The 19,327-nt window shown below is 40.8% G+C and overlaps 1 protein-coding gene across 1 annotated transcript in view; it reads right to left on the reverse strand.

Annotated features, from left to right (window-relative positions):
• The window catches only part of LPP (LIM domain containing preferred translocation partner in lipoma), a 725,513-nt gene extending 706,876 nt beyond the window's left edge, over positions 1 to 18,637 (reverse strand). The window contains exon 1 of the mRNA XM_053710250.1: positions 18,430 to 18,637. Coding sequence (XP_053566225.1) covers positions 18,430 to 18,628 — 199 coding nt within the window. The 5' untranslated portion in view covers positions 18,629 to 18,637. The remainder of the gene's footprint in view (positions 1 to 18,429) is intronic.
• Positions 18,638 to 19,327: the final 690 nt, after the last annotated feature.

Raw genomic sequence — 19,327 nt, forward strand, 5'->3', positions numbered from 1 at the left:
ATGGCCTCCTCTATGTTTATTAATACTAAATCCTCCTCCTCATCTGCCGGCTTATTAGAACTGAATTATAAAATACTTCATAATTGGTATCTCACGCCACGTAGACTGCATAAACTGTACCCCACGACCAATAACCGTTGTTGGCGCTGTGGACATGTAGGCAGTGGTATGGGTCACATGTGGTGGTGGTGCAGTGCTATCAACTCCTTTTGGAGATCTATCATTGGGGAAATAGAATCAGTTTTCCAAAAAATACTACCCTGCAACCCATTACTATTTCTCTTAAATAAGAATATCAAGCTCCCCTCCAAATCACACATTACCCTGTTTTGCATCTTCACGAACAGTGCCAAATCCCTTATTGCTAAAAATTGGAAGTCCCCAGACCCACCCACTCTTATACAATGGAGAGCTAAAGTTTCAGACCTTTTAGAACTAGAGGAATACAGGGCATACAGACTAGACAACAGAGACCATTTTATAATTGCTCAGAACATGTGGGAACAGTACCTCAAACCCATTCTTGACGCAACAGTTGCATACGATGACACAGCTCTACCACCCTCCAACAATTCATCTATTGAGACCTAACCACGATCTTGCATTTTTGACCCAGACATAATCTTAACCCTACCCCCAACAACTTTGTATGACCTTTACTGATACAGATGTGAACTAATAACATCTATATCTTATTTTATTTAATCTTGTGTATACTTTTCCTCCCCCCTCTCCTCCCCCTCTCTATTTTCGTTTTTAACCCTCTAACCCCCTATCTTTTCTGCCAGCATTACATGTATATTGGCTATTTGTAATCTGATATTGTACGTTATCCAGACTGTTTGTGCCAATTTTATATTGGCTGATTATGTTATGTAAGTTTTTTCTAATTTCCTTAATAAAAAAGAACTTGGAATAAAAGAAATAAATGAATTGGCTAGCTTGAGAGCATTAATCCTGTCTTGGATCTCCTCCAAAGGAGTCTCTACCTGAAAAGAATCAGACAAGGTGTCATACCAATAAGATGCCGTGGCAATACAAACTGCAGGTTGCAATTGAAGACCTTGATGAACATACATCTTCTTCAAATAAGCCTCCAGCTTTTTGTCCATTAAATCCTTAAAAGAGCAGCTATCCTCTATATGAATAGTAGTTCTCTTAGCCAGAGTAGAAATGGCCCCTTCTACTTCAGGCACAGTGCATCATGAATCTTTAATGGAGTCAGCGACAGGAAACGTTTTTTTAAAGAAAGGAGTCGGGGAAAAAGGTATCCCTGGCTTCTCCCTTTCCTGTGCCGTAATCTCCGTAGCATGGTCTGCAACAGGAAACACTTCCAAAGAGGAAGGAACATCATAGTATTTATTAAGTTTACTAGATTTCCTAGGGTTGACAACGACAGGAGTATCGGAGTCAAGTAGCCAAAACCTCCTTAAACAATACACAAAGATGTTCAAGCTTAAATCTAAAGGTTACTACTTCAGCATCAGACGAAGGAATTATACTGTCCAAATCAGAGATTTCACCCTCAGAGGCTACCAACGTAGTCTCCTCATCAGACTTATGAGGAAGAGCAACCTGTGTAGCAGCAGGTGGAACAGAAACCTTACTATCTAAATTTCTAATTTTCCTCTTGTGTTTTCCCTGTAGCAAAGGAAAAACGGATAATTCCACAGATACCGCAGAAGATACCTGTGCAGCAATTTCTGCAGGCAAATATACGCCTCCATGAGGCTGAGAGAAACCGCAGGGCACTGCATGTGACGCCATAGAGGCTTGGGACATTACAGGAAAAAGCTGTGGCATTGTCTGAACAGCCTCTTCCTGAAAAAAACATTTGGCTCAGAGGGCAATAATGTATCCTTACATTTTAGCATTCTAGCTAAACATGAATCACAAAATTGCATGGACAACGCAATTAAGGCTTCTAGGCACAATAAGCATTTGTTAAATGGAATAGTCGGATTCCATGATCAATGTCTAAACAAAGAATTTCTCCCAGAAAAAAAAAAATATGAAATTTTTAAGGCAGCACCTCAACAAAAACGTTATGTACGCTATGCTAAAATAACAAACACCAATACACCTCAGATGTATTGAGGTGTCTTACCACTCTAGCATGGAATTTTCTCAAAAGTAATATCTGCACGGAGACACTGCACCGACCGTACTGAGATGCAGGGGAACAATGGCGCCGCTTCTTTCTGACTCGAAAAAGCGAATCACGTAACCAGCAAAGTCGACACAGAAACAGGAAATGCGCAGCACACAGAAAGCGCATGTTCCTTAGCCGGGGAAAAAAGTCAATAATGAAATTGTTCTTCTATTTGCATAACCACTCTTAAAGTGAAGGTAAACTTTGGTGAATGAAAGCCCGTTTTTTAAAAAAAACATAATTTATGTAAGAATTTACCTGATAAATTCATTTCTTTCATATTGGCAAGAGTCCATGAGCTAGTGACGTATGGGATATACATTCCTACCAGGAGGGGCAAAGTTTCCCAAACCTCAAAATGCCTATAAATACACCCCCCACCACAACCACAATTCAGTTTAACGAATAGCCAAGAAGTGGGGTGATAAGAAAGGAGCGAAAGCATCAACAAGGAATTGGAATAATTGTGCTTTATACAAAAAAATCATAACCACCATAAAAAGGGTGGGTCTCATGGACTCTTGCCAATATGAAATAAATGAATTTATCAGGTAAATTCTTACATAAATTATGTTTTCTTTCATGTAATTGGCAAGAGTCCATGAGCTAGTGACATATGGGATAGCAAATACCCAAGATGTGGAACTCCACGCAAGAGTCACTAGAGAGGGAGGGATAAAAATAAAGACAGCCAATTCCGCTGAAAAATTAATCCACAACCCAAATCAAAAGTTTTAATCTTATAAAGAAAAAAACTGAAATTACAAGCAGAAGAATCAAACTGAAACAGCTGCCTGAATTATTTTTCTACCAAAAACTGCTTCTGAAGAAGAGAAAACATCAAAATGGTAGAATTTAGTAAAAATAAGCAAAGAAGACCAAGTTGCTGCTTTGCAAATCTGATCAACAGAAGCTTCATTCAAAAAAAAAAAAACCCAGGAAGTGGAAACTGACCTAGTAGAATGAGCCGTAAACCTCTGAGGCGGGGATTTACCTGACTCTAAATAAGCATGATGAATCAAAAGCTTTAACCAAGACACCAAAGAAATGGCAGAAGCCTTCTAACCTTTCATAGAACCAGAAAAGATAATAAATAGACTAGAAATCTTTCTGAAATCTTTAGTAGCCTCAACATAATATTTCGAAGCTCTTACCGCATCCAAAGAATGTAAGGATCTATCCAGAAAATTCTTAGGATTAGGACATAAAGAAGGGACAACAATTTCTCTACTAATGTTGGAGTTCACAACTTTAGGTAAAAATTAAAACAAAGTCCGCAAAAATCGCCTTATCCTGATGAAAAATCAGAAAAGGAGACTCACAAGAAAGAGCAGATAAATCAGAAACTCTTCTAGTAGAAGAGATGACCAAAAGGAACAACTCTTCCCAAGAAAGTAATTTAATCTCCAGAGAATGCATAGGCTCAAACGGAGGAGCCTGTAAAACCTTCAAAACCAAAATAAGACTCCAAGGAGGAGAAATTGATCAATGACAGACTTGATACGAACCAAAGCCTGTACAAAACAATGAATATCAGGAAATTTAGCATTTTTTCTGTAGAACAGAACAGAAAGAGCAGAGATCTGACCTTTCAAAGAACTTGCAGACAAACCCTTATCTAAACCATCCTGAAGAAACTGTAAAATTCTATGAATTCTAAAAGAATGCCAAGAGAATTTATGAGAAGAGCCCCATAAAATGTAAGTCTTCCAAACTCGATAAAAAAACTTTCTAGATACAGATTTACGAGCCTGCAACATAGTAATAATCACTGAGTCAGAGAAACCTCTATGACTAAGCGTTCAATTTCCATATAATCAAATTTAATAATTTGAGATCCTGATGGAAAAACGAACCTTGAGATATAAGGTCTGGCCTTAATGGAAGTGGCCAAGGTTGGCAACTAGACATCCGAACAAGATCCACATACCAAAACCTGAGCGGCCATGCTGGAGCCACCAGCAGCACAAACAATTGCTCCATGATGATTTTGAAAATCACTCTTAAAAGAAGAACTAGAGGCGGAAAAATATAGGCAGGTTGATAACTCTAAGGAAGTGTCAATGCATACACCGCTTCCGCCTGAGGATCACTGGACCTGGATAGGTACCTGGGAGGTTTCTTGTTTAGATGAGATGCCATCAGATCTATTTCTGGAAGCACCCACATCTGAACAATTTGAAAAAACACATCTGGGTGAAGAGACCATTCTCCCGGATGTAAAGCTTGATGACAGAGATAATCCGCTTCCCAATTGTCTATACCTGGGATATGGATTGCAGAAATTAGTCAGGAGCTGGATTTTACCCAAGCAAGTATCCGAGATACTTCTTTTACAGCCTGAGGACTGAGAGTCCCACCCTGATGATTGACATACGCCACAGTTATGACATTGTCTGTCTGAAAACCAATAAACGTCTCTCTCTTCAAAAAGAGGCCAAAACTGAAGAACTCTGAGAATCACAAGGGGTTCAAAAATATTGAATGGTAATTTCGCCTCTTGAGATTTCCAAACCCCTTGTGCTGACAGAGATCCCCAGACAGCTTCCCAACCTAAACGACTCGCATCTGTTGTGATCATGGTCCAGGTTGGATGAACTGAAGAGACCCGTAGAACTATACGATGGTGATCTAACCACCAAGTCAGAGATAGTTGAATATTGGGATTCAAGGATATTAAATGTGATATCCTAGAATAATCCCTGCACCATTAATTCAGCATTAAAAACTGGAAAGGTTTCATATGAAAATGAGCAAAGGGAATAAAATCCAATGCTGCAGTCATGAGACCTAAAACTTCCATGCATATAGCTACTGAAGGAAATAATAGAGACTGAAGGTTCCGACAAGCTGAACCCAATATAATTGTCTCTTGTCTGTTAGAGACAAAGACATTGACACAATCTATCTGGAAACCTAAAAAAGGTGACCCTTGACTGAGGAATCAAGGAGCTTTTGATAAAAAGATCCTCCAACCATGTCTTTGAAAAAACAACAGAAGTTGAATCGTATGAGATTCTGCAGAACGAAAAGACTGAGCAAGTAGCACGAGATTGTCCAAATAAGGAAACACTGAGAACCTTGAAAAGATTATTAGAGCTGTCGCTAGGCCAGAAAGAAAAGCAACAAATTAGTAATGCTTGTGTAAAAAAAGAGAATCTCAGAAAATGAAAATAATCTGAATGAAAACAGAATATGAAGATATGAATCCTGTAAGTCTATTGTAGGCAAATAATGCCCTTGCTGAACAAAAGGCAGAATAAACCCTATAATCACCATTCTGAAAGATGGTACTCTAACATGACAATTCAAAAGTTTTTCAATTTTTGGGAAAATGAATAGTTCTGAATAAAACCCCAGACCCCGTTCCTGAAACGGAACTGGTATGAATACCCCAGATAACTCCAGGTCTGAAACACACTTCAGGAAAGTCTGAGCCTTTACTGGAATAGCTAGAATATGTGAGAGAGAAAGACTTCTCACAGGCGGTCTTACTCCTAATCCTATTCTGTACCCCAATCTAAGAAGTTTGGACCGAATTGAACCAAACAACTTTAGAAAAAACTTAACCTGCCCCCTACCAGCTAAGCTGGAATAAGGGCCGCACCTTCATGCGAATTTGGGGGCTGACTGATCTTTTTAAATGGTTTGAATTCATTCCATTTTGAAGAAAGCTTCCAATTAAAAACATGTTGCTTGCGGAATAATTAGGATTCCGTTCCTTATTAAGAACAAAAACTAATATAAGCTTAAGATCTACTCTTAGAATCTTGAAGCAAAAAAACTCCCTTCCCCAGAGTAACAGTTGAAAGTATTGAATCCAATAGTGAACCAAATAATGTATTACCTTGGAAAAATAAAAATCTGAATTTTAGAAATCAAATTAGAATTTCAAGATTTAAGTCACAAAGTTCTTCTAGCTAAAATAGCTAAAGACATAGAATTAACCTCAATTGTGAAAATATAAAAAAATGACATCACAAATGAAAGTATTAGCATGTTGAATCAACTTAACAATGCTAAACAAATCATAATCTGATACTTGTTGCGCTAAAGTATCCAACCAAAAAGTTGAAGCAGTTGCAACATCAGCCAAATAAATTGCAGGCCTAAGAAAAGGACCTGAAAATAAAATAATTTTCCTTAGATAAGATACAAGTTTCCCATCTGAAGGAACTTAAAAATAAATACTATTTTCCATCGAAATAGTAGTATGTTTAGCAAGAGTAGAGATAGCCCCATTAACTTTGGGGATCTTTCCAACTAAGACGCAGAAAATGACGAAAATACGCCAACAAACGTAATTCTCGCGCCAAAAAAGTCTTGCACAAAGCATTTTGCGCACCCGCGAGCCTAACAGCTCGCAATTTAGAAAGAATGTCAATTTGAAAATCCCAGGTAAGAAAAAAATTTTTTTTTTTATTGCATTTCCCAAAATGAAACTGACAGTCTGCAAAAAGGAAATATACTGATAAACCTGAATCATGGCAAATATAAGTACAAACATAAGTACAAACATTGTATTTAGAACTTTACAAATAAAGTGCCAAACCATAGCTGAGAGTGTCTAAAGAGAGGAAAACCTACTTACCAAAAGACACTCATCTACATAAAGTAGATAGCCAAACCAGTACTGAAACGAGAATCAGCAGAGTATATCGTCGATCTGAAAAGGGAGGTAGGAGATGAATCTCTACAACCGATAACAGATAACCTATGAAATAGATCCCCGTTAGGATGACCATTGCATTCAATAGGTAACACTCCCTTCACATGCCTCTGTCATTCACTGCACTCTGAGAGGAACCGGGCTTTAGCATGCTGAGAAGCACATATCAACGTAGAAATCTAGCACAAACTTACTTCACCACCTCCATAGGAGGCAAAGTTTGTAAAAACTGAATTGTGGGTGTGGTGGGGGGTGTATTTATAGGCATTTTGAGGTTTGGGAAACTTTGCCCCTCCTGGTAGGAATGTATATCCCATACGTCACTAGCTCATGGAAACTTGCCAATTACATGAAAGTAATACTATTAAAAACAGGGGCACTTTCATTCATCAAAGTTTACAAAGCAGCCGTTTTGATTAAAAACTTACCTTTTTTTCATTCACAGCCAGAGCAGCTTCCCCCTCCTGGAAATCCTCTCTTCACACGTCAGCAATGACTAATCCGTGCTTAGAGGAATATGGCTGCACCTCACTGACAAGGCCCACAGAAGGCCGAAACTATCGTCTGGGGTTGCCTTTTCCTTGTTCAGAGGAGAATTGCCTGATATTTCTGGGCTGGACTGACCTTGTAGGTGGGATCAGACTGATATACTACAGGAAAGTTTTCCTCTGTGAAAAGCACAATTGGGCAGAAAGAAGCTACTTCCAGGTAGTAACCGGGCCATAGAACAAGCTATTGATGCTGCTGTTCGTTGCTGGCAGACTGGTTATCTTTCTGTTTTGCATATGTAAATATGACCCTGGGGATAGTCTCCCTATGGGTGATGGGGGAAACCAGACGTGGACTCCTTGCCCAATGTGCTTAGAAGAATATGGCTGCACCTCACTGACGAGGCCCACAGAAGGCCGAAACGATCGTCTGAGGTTGCCTTTTCCTTGTTCAGAGGAGAATTGCCAGGTATTTTGGGGCTGGACTGACCTTGTAGGCGGGATCAGACTGATATACTACAGGAAAGTTTTCCTCTGTGAAAAGCACAATTGGGCAGAAAGAAGCTACTTCCAGGTGGTAACCGGGCCACAGAACAAGTTATTGATGCTGCTGTTTGTTCCTGGCTTCTCTTTCAGTATTGCACAGATTTTAGAAATGCCTGAGCTTTCATAGTATGTTTTGGAATATGGGTGCGAAAAAAAACCTCCTTGTAGGAAGTTGTGTTCTGAATCCAATACGATATCCCTGAGAAATAATTTTTTGAATCCAGGGATTTTGGAAAGATTCTAACCAAGATTTTTGAAAAACGTTTAATCTGCCCCTTACCAGTAGTACTAGGTTGGGGGGCCTTCATGAGGTCTTAGAGGCTGGATTAGGTTTCTTATTCTGTTTTGATTTATACCAATTTAAATATGGTCTCCAGACTGAGCCAGGGGAGGAGTTTGTTTTCTGTTCTGACGAAAGGAAAAAAAACAATTGGGAGCTTTAAATTTACCTTTAGACTTTATGTCCTTGGGAAGAAAACTCCCTCTACCTCCAGTAATAGTAGAAATAATAGAATCCAGTTGAGACCCAAAATAATTTCTTTCCTTGGAAAGAAAGATATGGTAATCTAGTTTTAGATACCATATCAGCATTCCAAGATTTAAGCCATATCGCTCTTCTGGTAAGAATAGCTAAAGACATATTTTTTATGTCAATATTAATGATATCGGGGGGCAGAGCCGGCAGCCAAACTGGTAGGAAGTGTGGAGACAGAGCTCTGGCCACAAAAGTGTTATTTTAGCTCATATAACCTGCTAAATACAGCGAAATTGCCCAAAATATATCTAGGGCAGCTACTACAACCACCCGGCACTGTTTCTTGCTCGTTTTTGCAAAAATTTACAATCGCAAATAACACCCACTTGGGAGCTCCAGACCATTTTACAGGAAAGGCCGTGGTCGCGGCCTACACCGGCACACGCAGTTAAGCCTTCACTGGCGGAATTACACCTGATTACTGCAGGACCATCTCCTTGAACTACCGGACTACCAAGCACACTGGGAGAGGTGAATATACTGGTTAACAACCAGTTTTTTATGGTACTAGAAACTCAACACTCCTAACGGCATCCCACGTGGCAGTTTGTAAGTAACCAACAACTTGCTTTTTTTTCTTTCTTTCACTAAGAGACATTCAATTCCGGTTCCTTAGATTTGGCTTTATAGCCATCATTCTACCTTCTGTTGAAGCATTGTATACAACTGCTACCTCACTGCGATTTTCTTTGAATAAGCCTTACAACTCTGTGGGTGGCAAATGGAAACCATTACTTTAAATCTTTACACACTCTACTGCCGCTCTTTATAATGTGAAATCCTCTAATTACCAGTGTGTAGACTGCAATATACCTCATTTATTTTGCCTTCATATTTGGACACTTTGCTCTATACTGATCCTCCACACGCCTAAATCAGATAACATTAGCCTCTGTGCAGCAAAAGCTCTCTTACTAACATTAAGAACTGTGGCCTTTTTTTTTTTTACAAGTTACTGTACAGCTGTGTATTTTTTCTTTTTGGATAAGACCCTCAGTGCCAAAATTGATGGTGAACATTATTCTAAAGTACTGCTGTAATACCAGACTTCATTGATTCCCAGGGCCAGATGTGACACCCTCCTCCCTTTCCCGCTATCCTCAGTGGTGACGGGTCATACCCCATCTCCTTTTTCCTGCTTCGCCCAAAAGGGGGCACTCCCTCAGGAGGGTGCCATACATGATACCTGACCCTGAGTGACAACTACCCCAGCGGAGGTCGGGAAATCCTATATTACACCAACAGCAACATAGGTGAAATACAAGAATCGCCTTAAGAGAATCAACAGCACTCCTCTACCTTAAAATGTGCTGCTAATTGTATTGCCTAAGGGGAGGGGAAGCCCCTCAGGCTCCGGATCCTACTACATATACACATTACTCTGGCTTACTCTGCAACATTAGTTTATAAAATTTTGATCTTCTAGCTGTGTCCTGTGCTCTTAATTGTCAGGTGTGCCATTTGAAGTCCTGAAGATGGCACAATCCAACAAACGGAAACCAAAGCCGGTAGGTGGCCCTAAAAGGACTGTGGTGGACCATTTCAATCCTATGATATTATCTACAAATGAAGATTCACAAGATAGCACTAATACCTCAACACATGGATCAGATTTAGTATCCAATACCCTCCAAGCCCTCCAAGATGCTGCCCCAACAACGGTGACACCTTCGTTTATTTTATCATCATTGCAAACTTTGCTTGAGGCACATCACTCCTCTTTTCAGTCCCAAATAACTGCCTCGCTGGCTGAGATGCGGCGAGATTTGACATCTACTTATGAAAGAGTGGACACAATTGAGAGGAAGCAGGAAGACATGATAGTTGAAGAGGGTAATGTCCTTGCATATGCCCAGAGTTTGGCGGAACAGCTTATTATGCTAGAAAACAAAGTGGCGGATGCTGAAGACCGATCCCGCCGGAATAATCTACGCCTCAGGGGGATCCCTGAAAGCATATCCTCTAGTGACTTGGTCACCCACCTCTCTGAATTTTTCAATCATCTGGCACCACCGGCAAATCCAAATGAGGGACTCATTGATAGGGCACACAGGGCTCTACGCCCTAGAAGCCTAGCAACTGATAAACCAAGAGATGTCATTGTTCGGCTACACTTCTACACATACAAAGAGAGGTTAGTAAGAGCCTCTATGTCCAAACCCACCTTGCCTGAACAATTTCAGGACATTAACATCTTTGCCGATCTCTCTCACCACACCCTCCAGCAGCGAAAGTCTTTTGGAAGTTTCACCAAGTTTCTTAGGACAAACAACATAAAGTACAGATGGGGTCATCCGACCAGACTTTTTGTTCTCAAGGACAACCAGCAGTATATTGTGACCACTCTTGAACAAAGTCACAACCTTCTGCAAAAATGGAGTGCCACATCTTCATCTTCACCTGACTCTCCACTACAAAGCTCTTTGAACCCTATGGTCCCACAATGGGGTCCTTTACCCCAAAGACCATCCAGTGACTTAGCTACAACTACTCAGGCACGAGCAGATGACGATGACTGCACATGAGGTATAGGGGTGGTGGAGCATCTCCACCTCCCCACTGCTCACTAACCATCTGTCAATATAATTTACAAGTGACTTTCCATTGCTCAATGTTTTCTCTTTTTTTTTCCCTCCTCCTTAGGTTTGATATATGCAAAGTATTTTATTTTAAAGTGTATATGTGTCTACTCTCTATACTACTTACTATCTTTTTGTTCTTTCTTTCCTTCTTTCTTCCATTTTTTTTTTTTTTTTTCTCTTCTCTCTCTTTTTCCTCTCTTTTTTCCTTCTCTTTTTCTTCTCTCTTCTCTCCAAGTCTCACCTCGTACTGGGGATAACCTTTTCTATTTGCTATGGGGGCCCGGGAAACACCTGAGCTTTTAAGAGCATATTTTACTCTCTTATTGTTAGTATGCTTTGTTTATCTAGAGCGTGAGATGGCCGCATAATGGAGATGCAACACTGAATGCGCCATTTTGTGGTGACCTCGCTCTCATATGCATTGTTCTCTCAGATTTGTCATTTACTGTCTAATCCACCTAAATTACAGATGATGTATGCTGTGTTGTATATGCCACTTGTGCTCCACGGTACCTCTTTCGGTGACATCCCCCCCCATCTATCTTACAATGGGTTCGGGCATTGTCTGCCGCCCGCAACACCGGGAAGTATCGTGCTTTCCAACTGGCATAATAGTTCTCTAGTATTTAATTGATAGTGCTTGAAGATGCCGTGAACTTACTGCAATGTACAGATTATATGTTGTTTTTACCATAGCGGTTATTTTATTGTTGGGTACTACAAAAGTTTACTCGGTTGGCGGGGCGGATACATTCCGCCAGCTGATGGCCTAATATATCAATACTGTTGATGTTTTCTTACATTGTACTACCCTTTATATGTTGTATGGTTATGTGGAGCCACATCTTGGCTGATATATTTTGCAATACCTGGGCCATCCTGAGCTGCATGCTTCCTCCACCATTAGCATACTATCAGTCCCATCTTCTATTATATGGGTTGACGAACTACCTGCGATTTTCGGGATGTGGAGGTGGGGTGCTGAACAGGGGGCTGGTTTACCCTTTTGCTTTAGATTCTCACTGTTATGTTGATGTTTAACATTCACTATTATTGCATTAATAGATTTGGTCCGAAATTGATGCTATTTCCCCCCACTCTCCCCCTCTTCTCTTCCCCCCCCCTTTTTTTTTTTTTTTTTCTTCTTTTCTTCTCTCTTTTCCTTTTATCCCATCTTGACCCTCTCTTTTCTTTTCTACCCACTCTGTCAATCTTTCCCCCCTGGATCCGGGGCCTGTGTGTGTACTTACCCCTCCCTCTTCTCTTCCATTCACACTTTACTCTTTCTTTCCCCTGTCAAGCTCTCCCAATGATGCAGATTTAATAACTAAATTGCCAGCTGGCACTGGCTACCACTCCCCCCACTTAAAGTACTCTGGAAAAGTATTCTAGAGACTGCATACGCGGTTTATCTTGATTATATACCGCACCTTGTACTCTTATTTGACTGTTTGTACGTTTTAACTTGAATATTGTTTATACCAGTATTATTTTATTTTATTTATGAGACTGTGTTGAATTGTATTTATCCTAAGCAATCTTTTTTTTTTTTTTTCTCTCCCTTTTCTTCCCCTCTTCCTTTCGTGTCCTCCGCCCTTTTTGTCCCTTCCCCAACTACCCACCACTGTCCTGACAATCCGCCCGACCCCAGTCTATAGCGAGAGGACGCACATTTGTAACTATGCCATACTGTTGTGTCACTCACAATGTGAGAGAACTCAACTCTCCGACTAAGCGCAGTCTCTGCCTTAGATCTTTAGCCAAGGCTCGGGCCCACCTGGTTTTCCTTCAAGAGACCCACTGGGTAAAAGGTACAAAGACACCCATCCAGTCTAAATTGTATCCGATAGTTGAAACTGCCAGTTTCTCTCAGAAATCAAGAGGAACGGCTATCCTCATACATAAAGATGTCTCTTATGAGAAATTTTTTGTCGACTCTGACCCTCAGGGACGATACCTGATTCTAGTCTGTAAACTGGACGGTGCGCTATATACGCTAGCCTCTTATTATGGACCTAATAAACAACACATTCGGTCTCTACGCAAGTTTCTCCAGAAACTGGAGACTCTGCGTCAGGGCCTTTTACTCCTCGCCGGGGATTTCAATCTTATATGGGACCCCAATCTGGATAGACGATCGGACACCCCCCGCAAATTCCCTAAGCCAATGGCTGAATTATCGCACCAATTTCGACACTTAATCTACCGCTTCAATCTATTTGACATCTGGCGTGCCCTTAACTCGACTGCTCGGGATTATACTTATTTCTCTCCAGTACATCGCTCATATTCGCGGATAGATTTTTTCTTCTGTGACCCGGGTCTTCTGGATGGTGTGACTCGTACTTGGATTCCTCAATGCCCATGGTCCGACCATGATCCTGTATATATTAATTTACGATCCTCCATAGAACTTCAACGAGCGGCAACATGGCGCTTGCATCCTCACTTGTTTTCCAATCCTGGAACGGAGGCTTCCATTGCTGAAGACATTACCGAGTTTCTAGCTTCTAATGACAATGGTGAAGTTGACGACTTCACTTTATGGGCTGCACTGAAAGCATATATCCGAGGGTCGTTTATAAAAATAGCAGCAGCCGAGAAAAAACGCAAAGGAGAAACCCTTGCACAACTTACTATGAGCCTCCGAAAGATTTCTGGGGAACATAAAATGAACCCCACAGATACACTGTCCAAACAACTAGTGGATCTTAAGGCCCGTATAGTACAGTTGGAATCCGAGAGGACAGCCGTGAGACTCCTACGGCTTAAAGAATTATACTACCATAAGGGTAATAAAGCTGATAGATTATTGGCCAATAGATTACGCCAGAAAACGGCGGCAGCGCGCATCCCCATGCTGAAGATAGATGGACGGTGTGTTATAAAACCCACAGATATTGGCAATGCTTTTGCAGATTACTATGCCGCCCTCTATAATCTACAACAGGACGGCTCAATTAGCCCTCCAACATCTGAGAATATTGAGACATTTTTAGCCTCGCTGAACCTCCCTTCGGCCCCACAAGACTGCATTGACTCTTTGCAGAACCCCATTTCACTAATAGAAATTAAAAAAGCTATCAAATCTCTTAAGGCCTTTAAATCACCAGGACCAGACGGCTTCTCTGACCTATTTTATAAAAAGTTTCAAACCCAACTACTTCCCGTTCTAGGACGTTTCTTTACGCTAGCAAGCGAACGGGGCACCTTTGCGGCCGAATTTTTACAGGCCACTATCATTACTCTCCCGAAGCAGGGAAAGGACTTGACCCTTTGTGGCAGCTATAGGCCGATTTCACTGTTGAACCTAGACGTTAATTTGTACGCTAAGATTTTAGCCTCGCGCCTCAATTCTTTACTACCAGCACTGGTCAGACCAGATCAAGTGGGCTTTGTCCTACATCGGCAAGGCCCAGACAATACAAGACGTCTCCTGAATGTCTACCTTGAAGCTCATGGTTCCCACTTGCCCTGTGTCACCCTGTCGTTGGACGCTGAGAAGGCCTTCGACAGGGTGAACTGGAAATATATGTTTGCTGTGCTGCGGCGCTTTAGTCTTCCGGAGCCCTTCATCACGGCAATCGCGGCTCTTTACTCTACCCCGTCGGCAGTAGTCAGGGGTCTGGGGTTTTGCTCCAGAACTTTCTCAATAACGAACGGCACGAGACAAGGATGTCCAATGTCCCCACTTATTTTTGCCCTCATGATGGAACCCTTAGCCGAGGCCATCCGGTCATGCCCCTTAATCCGAGGGGTATGTGTCCATCACACGGAGCAGAAGACTGCTTTGTTTGCAGACGATCTAACGGTGCTTGTGTCGGATCCTATTACTTCTCTTCCCCATCTATTTTCCCTACTGAATAAATTCTCCTTAGTCAGTTACTACAAGCTAAATGTCCTCAAGACTGAGGCGTATGCTATTAACATTTCAGACGGGACTCTTAATGAACTGAAACACACTTATAAGTTCGCGTGGTCTACGACTCATATCAAACATCTCGGGGTTTATCTCTCACATAGTATTCCGAAGATGATAGAATTGAATTTCAATCCCTTACTGTCAACTATTGAAAAATCGACCGACACTTGGAATGTCCCGTCACTGTCATGGCTGGGTCGAATTGCGGCCTTCAAAATGAGCCTCCTACCAAAGCTTACCTACCTATTCCGCTCCCTACCCATCCCGATTCCTAGATCTACAATTTACAAATTCCAACAACTATGTAACAAATTCATTTGGCGCAATAAGGCTCCGAGACTTGCTACTAATATTCTACAACAACCTCTTCTGGCTGGTGGGGCGGCTGCCCCCAATATCCTAAAATACCATGAGGCTGCCAGACTCTCTCATGTAACCCAATGGAAGCTGCCGTTGGAGAGCCGATGGGCAGAGATTGAACAAGCATCCCTCCCGGCTGGATTCACCCTACAAGATCTAGTGTGGATCCCTAGACACTCTAGGACGCCAGCCCTTTTGACTAATCCTATTGTCAAATCAAATTTGCAGTTTTGGGATAAGGTTCGCAACCTTTCGACCGTAGCGCCGCATCCCTCGCCATCGCATTCCCTTAGGGGGCTGCTTTTGTCATTGCCAGACTCCCATCCCAACTTATGGCTCGCTTTGGGGCTGACTAGAATAGCAGATTTCTATGCAGGGGATAAGCTACTAAACTACCAGAACTTTCTTCGGAAGTTTAATCCGCCTCCTCGATTGCACTTTGAATTCTGGAGACTACGTAGCCTTCTCCTCTCGTGGGGCTTTGGTGCGGGCCCACTAAGGTCTAAAACCGCTTGGGAAGTTCGCTGGAACTCTATGACATCCCCCGGTAAACTTCTGTCCATCTCGTATCTTACGCTCATGAAGCCTCCAGTTTTCTATAAATCCCCTCCAGTAAGGCGATGGGAATCTTCCCTGATGGTTTCAAACGAACCACAACAATGGCGGATGGCTGTCCAATTAACCAAGAAAGCTATACACTGCATAACCCTGTACGAGTTATTTCTCAAGGTTATGCTACAATGGCATATGACTCCCATCCGCTTGTTTAAAATCTCGGCAGTCAATTCACCCAAATGTTGGAGGGGCTGCGAGGAGTTGGGAACGCCCCAACATATTTGGTGGTCTTGCAGTCAGATTCAGCCGCTTTGGCAAAAATCAATCCGATACTGCTCTTCAGGGAATATCCACTTACCTCTGTCCCCTAGTTCATGCCTGTTCCACATCTTGCCTAGGAAATTGACTCTACCTCAGAAACTATTCTGTATTTACCTATTTCTAGCTGTTAAATTAGCTGTAGCGCGTATGTGGCTGCAACGCACTGTCCCTTCGTGGGAACAAGTGATGGACATACTGGATTTTGTTAAAAGAATGGAGTCCTATGTCTCCCATGTCCACGGGTCCACAGACCTTCAGTCCCAAATTTGGGCACTTCGCCCAAAGTAATTCCCCCTACAAACACTTTGGGGACTTTAGGTTCCTCGGGTCAGCTGTAACCGGTGCTACTAATGTCCTCCTGCCCATTCCCCCTTTCTTCCCCTTATCTGAACCCTCCCAATCTCCCCCGCTCCTATCCCTTGTCGATGTATACCCCCCTCCCTTTTTTTTTTTTCTCCTTTTTGGATAGCTTGACACAGTTTCCTTTTTTTTTTTTCTTTTTTCTATGTATAATCTGGTTAACATTTCTGATTGTCATATTCTATGTTTAAGCTATAATTTTGGTATGAACATTTATGATGATGAAACCTCTATACACTAAGGAGTTTGCTGACTTATATGGGTTATTAATAATATGGGTCTTTTTCCACAACAAATGGACTTTTGCACCCTCCCATGGAGAGGTGGGAATAAGATTATTGACCAACAGACACCAAACATGGACTTAAACATCCAGCATTCTCTCTCTTGTGCTCCTCATTTTATGTGATTGTTTTATATAATACTACCTCTGGTTAATCTTGTTATTCCTGTTGTATATACTATTGATATGTATGTACATGCTTTTGATGCTCTTATGTTCATTTATCTTTTAAAACAATAAAAACTATTTAAAAAAAAAAAAATATTAATGATATCAAATACTGCATTGCAAATAAAATTATTTGCATATTGATGTAAATTCAAGAGATTAGAACATTCAGGGTCAGAAGACAACTGCTGAGGTAGACTGGATAACCAGAAAGTAGAAGCAGCAGCTACATCGGAAATAGATATAGCTGGTCTAAGAATGTAGCCAGTATGTAAATATGCCTTTAGATAAGATTCAAATTTTCAATCTAAAGGGTCTTTAAAAGAAGTAGTGTCTTCAAGAGTAATAGTGCATTTAGCAAGAGTGGAAATGGCCCCATCAACTTTGGAAACCATTTCCAATAACTCCAAGTTAGCAGCAGGTAAAGGATAAAGTTTTTTAAACCTTGAAAGGTTAAGATAGACACCTGGTATAGACCATTCCTTAGCAATCATATCAGAGACAGCATCAGGTATAGGGAAAATCTCAGGGAGATTGACAATAGTTTTATATACTGAATTCAAACGATTACATTGTTTATCATTAGACGGTTTAGCTTCTCCAATCCCTAAAGTGACTAAACTTCCTTCAAAAGAGAACAAATATGTTCAATTTTAAATAAAAAGGAGGAATTATCAGGTTCTACATCTGATGATGGAGAGGAATCCTCATCATTCAAAGTTAAAAGTGCCCAGTCTATAGCTGTGTCTATAAAAAACACAAAATAAATGTACCCATAGACACTTGTGAACTAACAGACAAACCCGTACTGAAACATATCAGCAGATGTAATGAAATATGAGTATAACGTCGATCTGAGCATTACTGTAGTTTTAGTTGGTAATGTACTATTGTGCACCTATTCAAGTTTTGAATACAAGTTCCATTGTTGTGAGAAGATGCTGGGAATTTAAGGTGTGTACTCCAGTAATAACTGCTTCTCTAATAAATAAGCTGCTTGATTTTGTGGCTAGTGAGCACCATCCGATGTAGTTGACTTTTCTATGAACTGGGCTCACTTTGCTACTGTGATGGTACACGTTTTTGTAATTACTGCCACTTGGATTATTGCTTCTATACAGCTCCTTATTTATTTTCTGTATGTTTTGTATCGTATGTGCACCTTATGCCTGATTAGGATAATATATATGTATGCACTTTAGCTATGGACATATTGTATGTAGGGAGGGTTGTTGTACTCAATATGATGTTTGTTTTTGAATATAAATTTAATTGATTTGAAAATATTTATTGGAGTGCTGAATTCCCCATCTTTAAGATACAAATGTATTATCGTTCATATAAGCACATCTCTCGCTTGCTAAAAAAAATATAATTATAATCTTAAGGATTTGCACCAATGTATTACTTGTTAATTATTTGAGTAAAAATGCTTCTCTCATTTTTAACAATATTGACATGGTCCTAATAATGCTTCGAAGTACATACCATCTCCATCCTCTGACTGCCCTCGGTAAGGATTGTATTTTGGTTTTGGGGCAACAACAGGAGCGAACTTCTTAGGGGCCTGTTGTGTTGACACAGAGATACTGGGCATTCCAAATCCTTGGGTGGTCTCCATTCTGGCAGTCACATGGCCTGAACTATCTTCTGAGATCTTTGGTGGAAGCCATGATGGATGAGACATCTTTCAGCTCTATAAAAAAAAAAATGCACACAGATTTTGAAGATTTAAGGTAACAATCATACTTTGTTTCCCAACTGCCTTAATGAAAGAATGGATGTATAATCTGTTAAATGTTCCTTTTGCTTTATCTACGTTTGTTGATATGTTGGTCATTAAAGTGAATGTAAATGTTGATGATAAACTGACCAGTTTTTAAAAATTTGATTAAATACAGGGGCACATTTAATTCATCAAAATTTATATTTCACTTGTGTTGTGAAAATACTTATCTTTTAATCTTGACAGCCGCTCCAGCTTCCCCCGGTTGTTGCAAGCCTCTTCCTATGTCAGAAATGACGGATCGGTCATCTTCCAATCACAGCTCCCCCCCCTCCCGGGGGAATCAGTGTCTGATTCAATGCCGTGATTGGAGGAAGCCAGATTCCTCATTTTAGACCCAGGAAGAGGCTTTGTGACGGGCAGAGGAAGCAATGCAGCTGCTGTCAAGATTAAAAGCTAAGTATTTTCACAACACAAGTGAAATGTACATTTTGATTAATTAAAGTGCCCTGTTTTTAATCACATTTTTAAAAACCGGGCACTTTATTATCAAAATTTACATTCACTTTAAACAATATGCTTTGCTTTATCTAAGTTTGTTGATATCTTGGTCATTATACAATATGCTTTGATAGCTCTCAAGCAAAAAGGAGGAGAACT

The sequence above is a fragment of the Bombina bombina genome, chromosome 4, assembly GCF_027579735.1.
Source record: "Bombina bombina isolate aBomBom1 chromosome 4, aBomBom1.pri, whole genome shotgun sequence".
In the NCBI taxonomy this organism is placed as follows: Eukaryota; Metazoa; Chordata; class Amphibia; order Anura; family Bombinatoridae; genus Bombina; species Bombina bombina.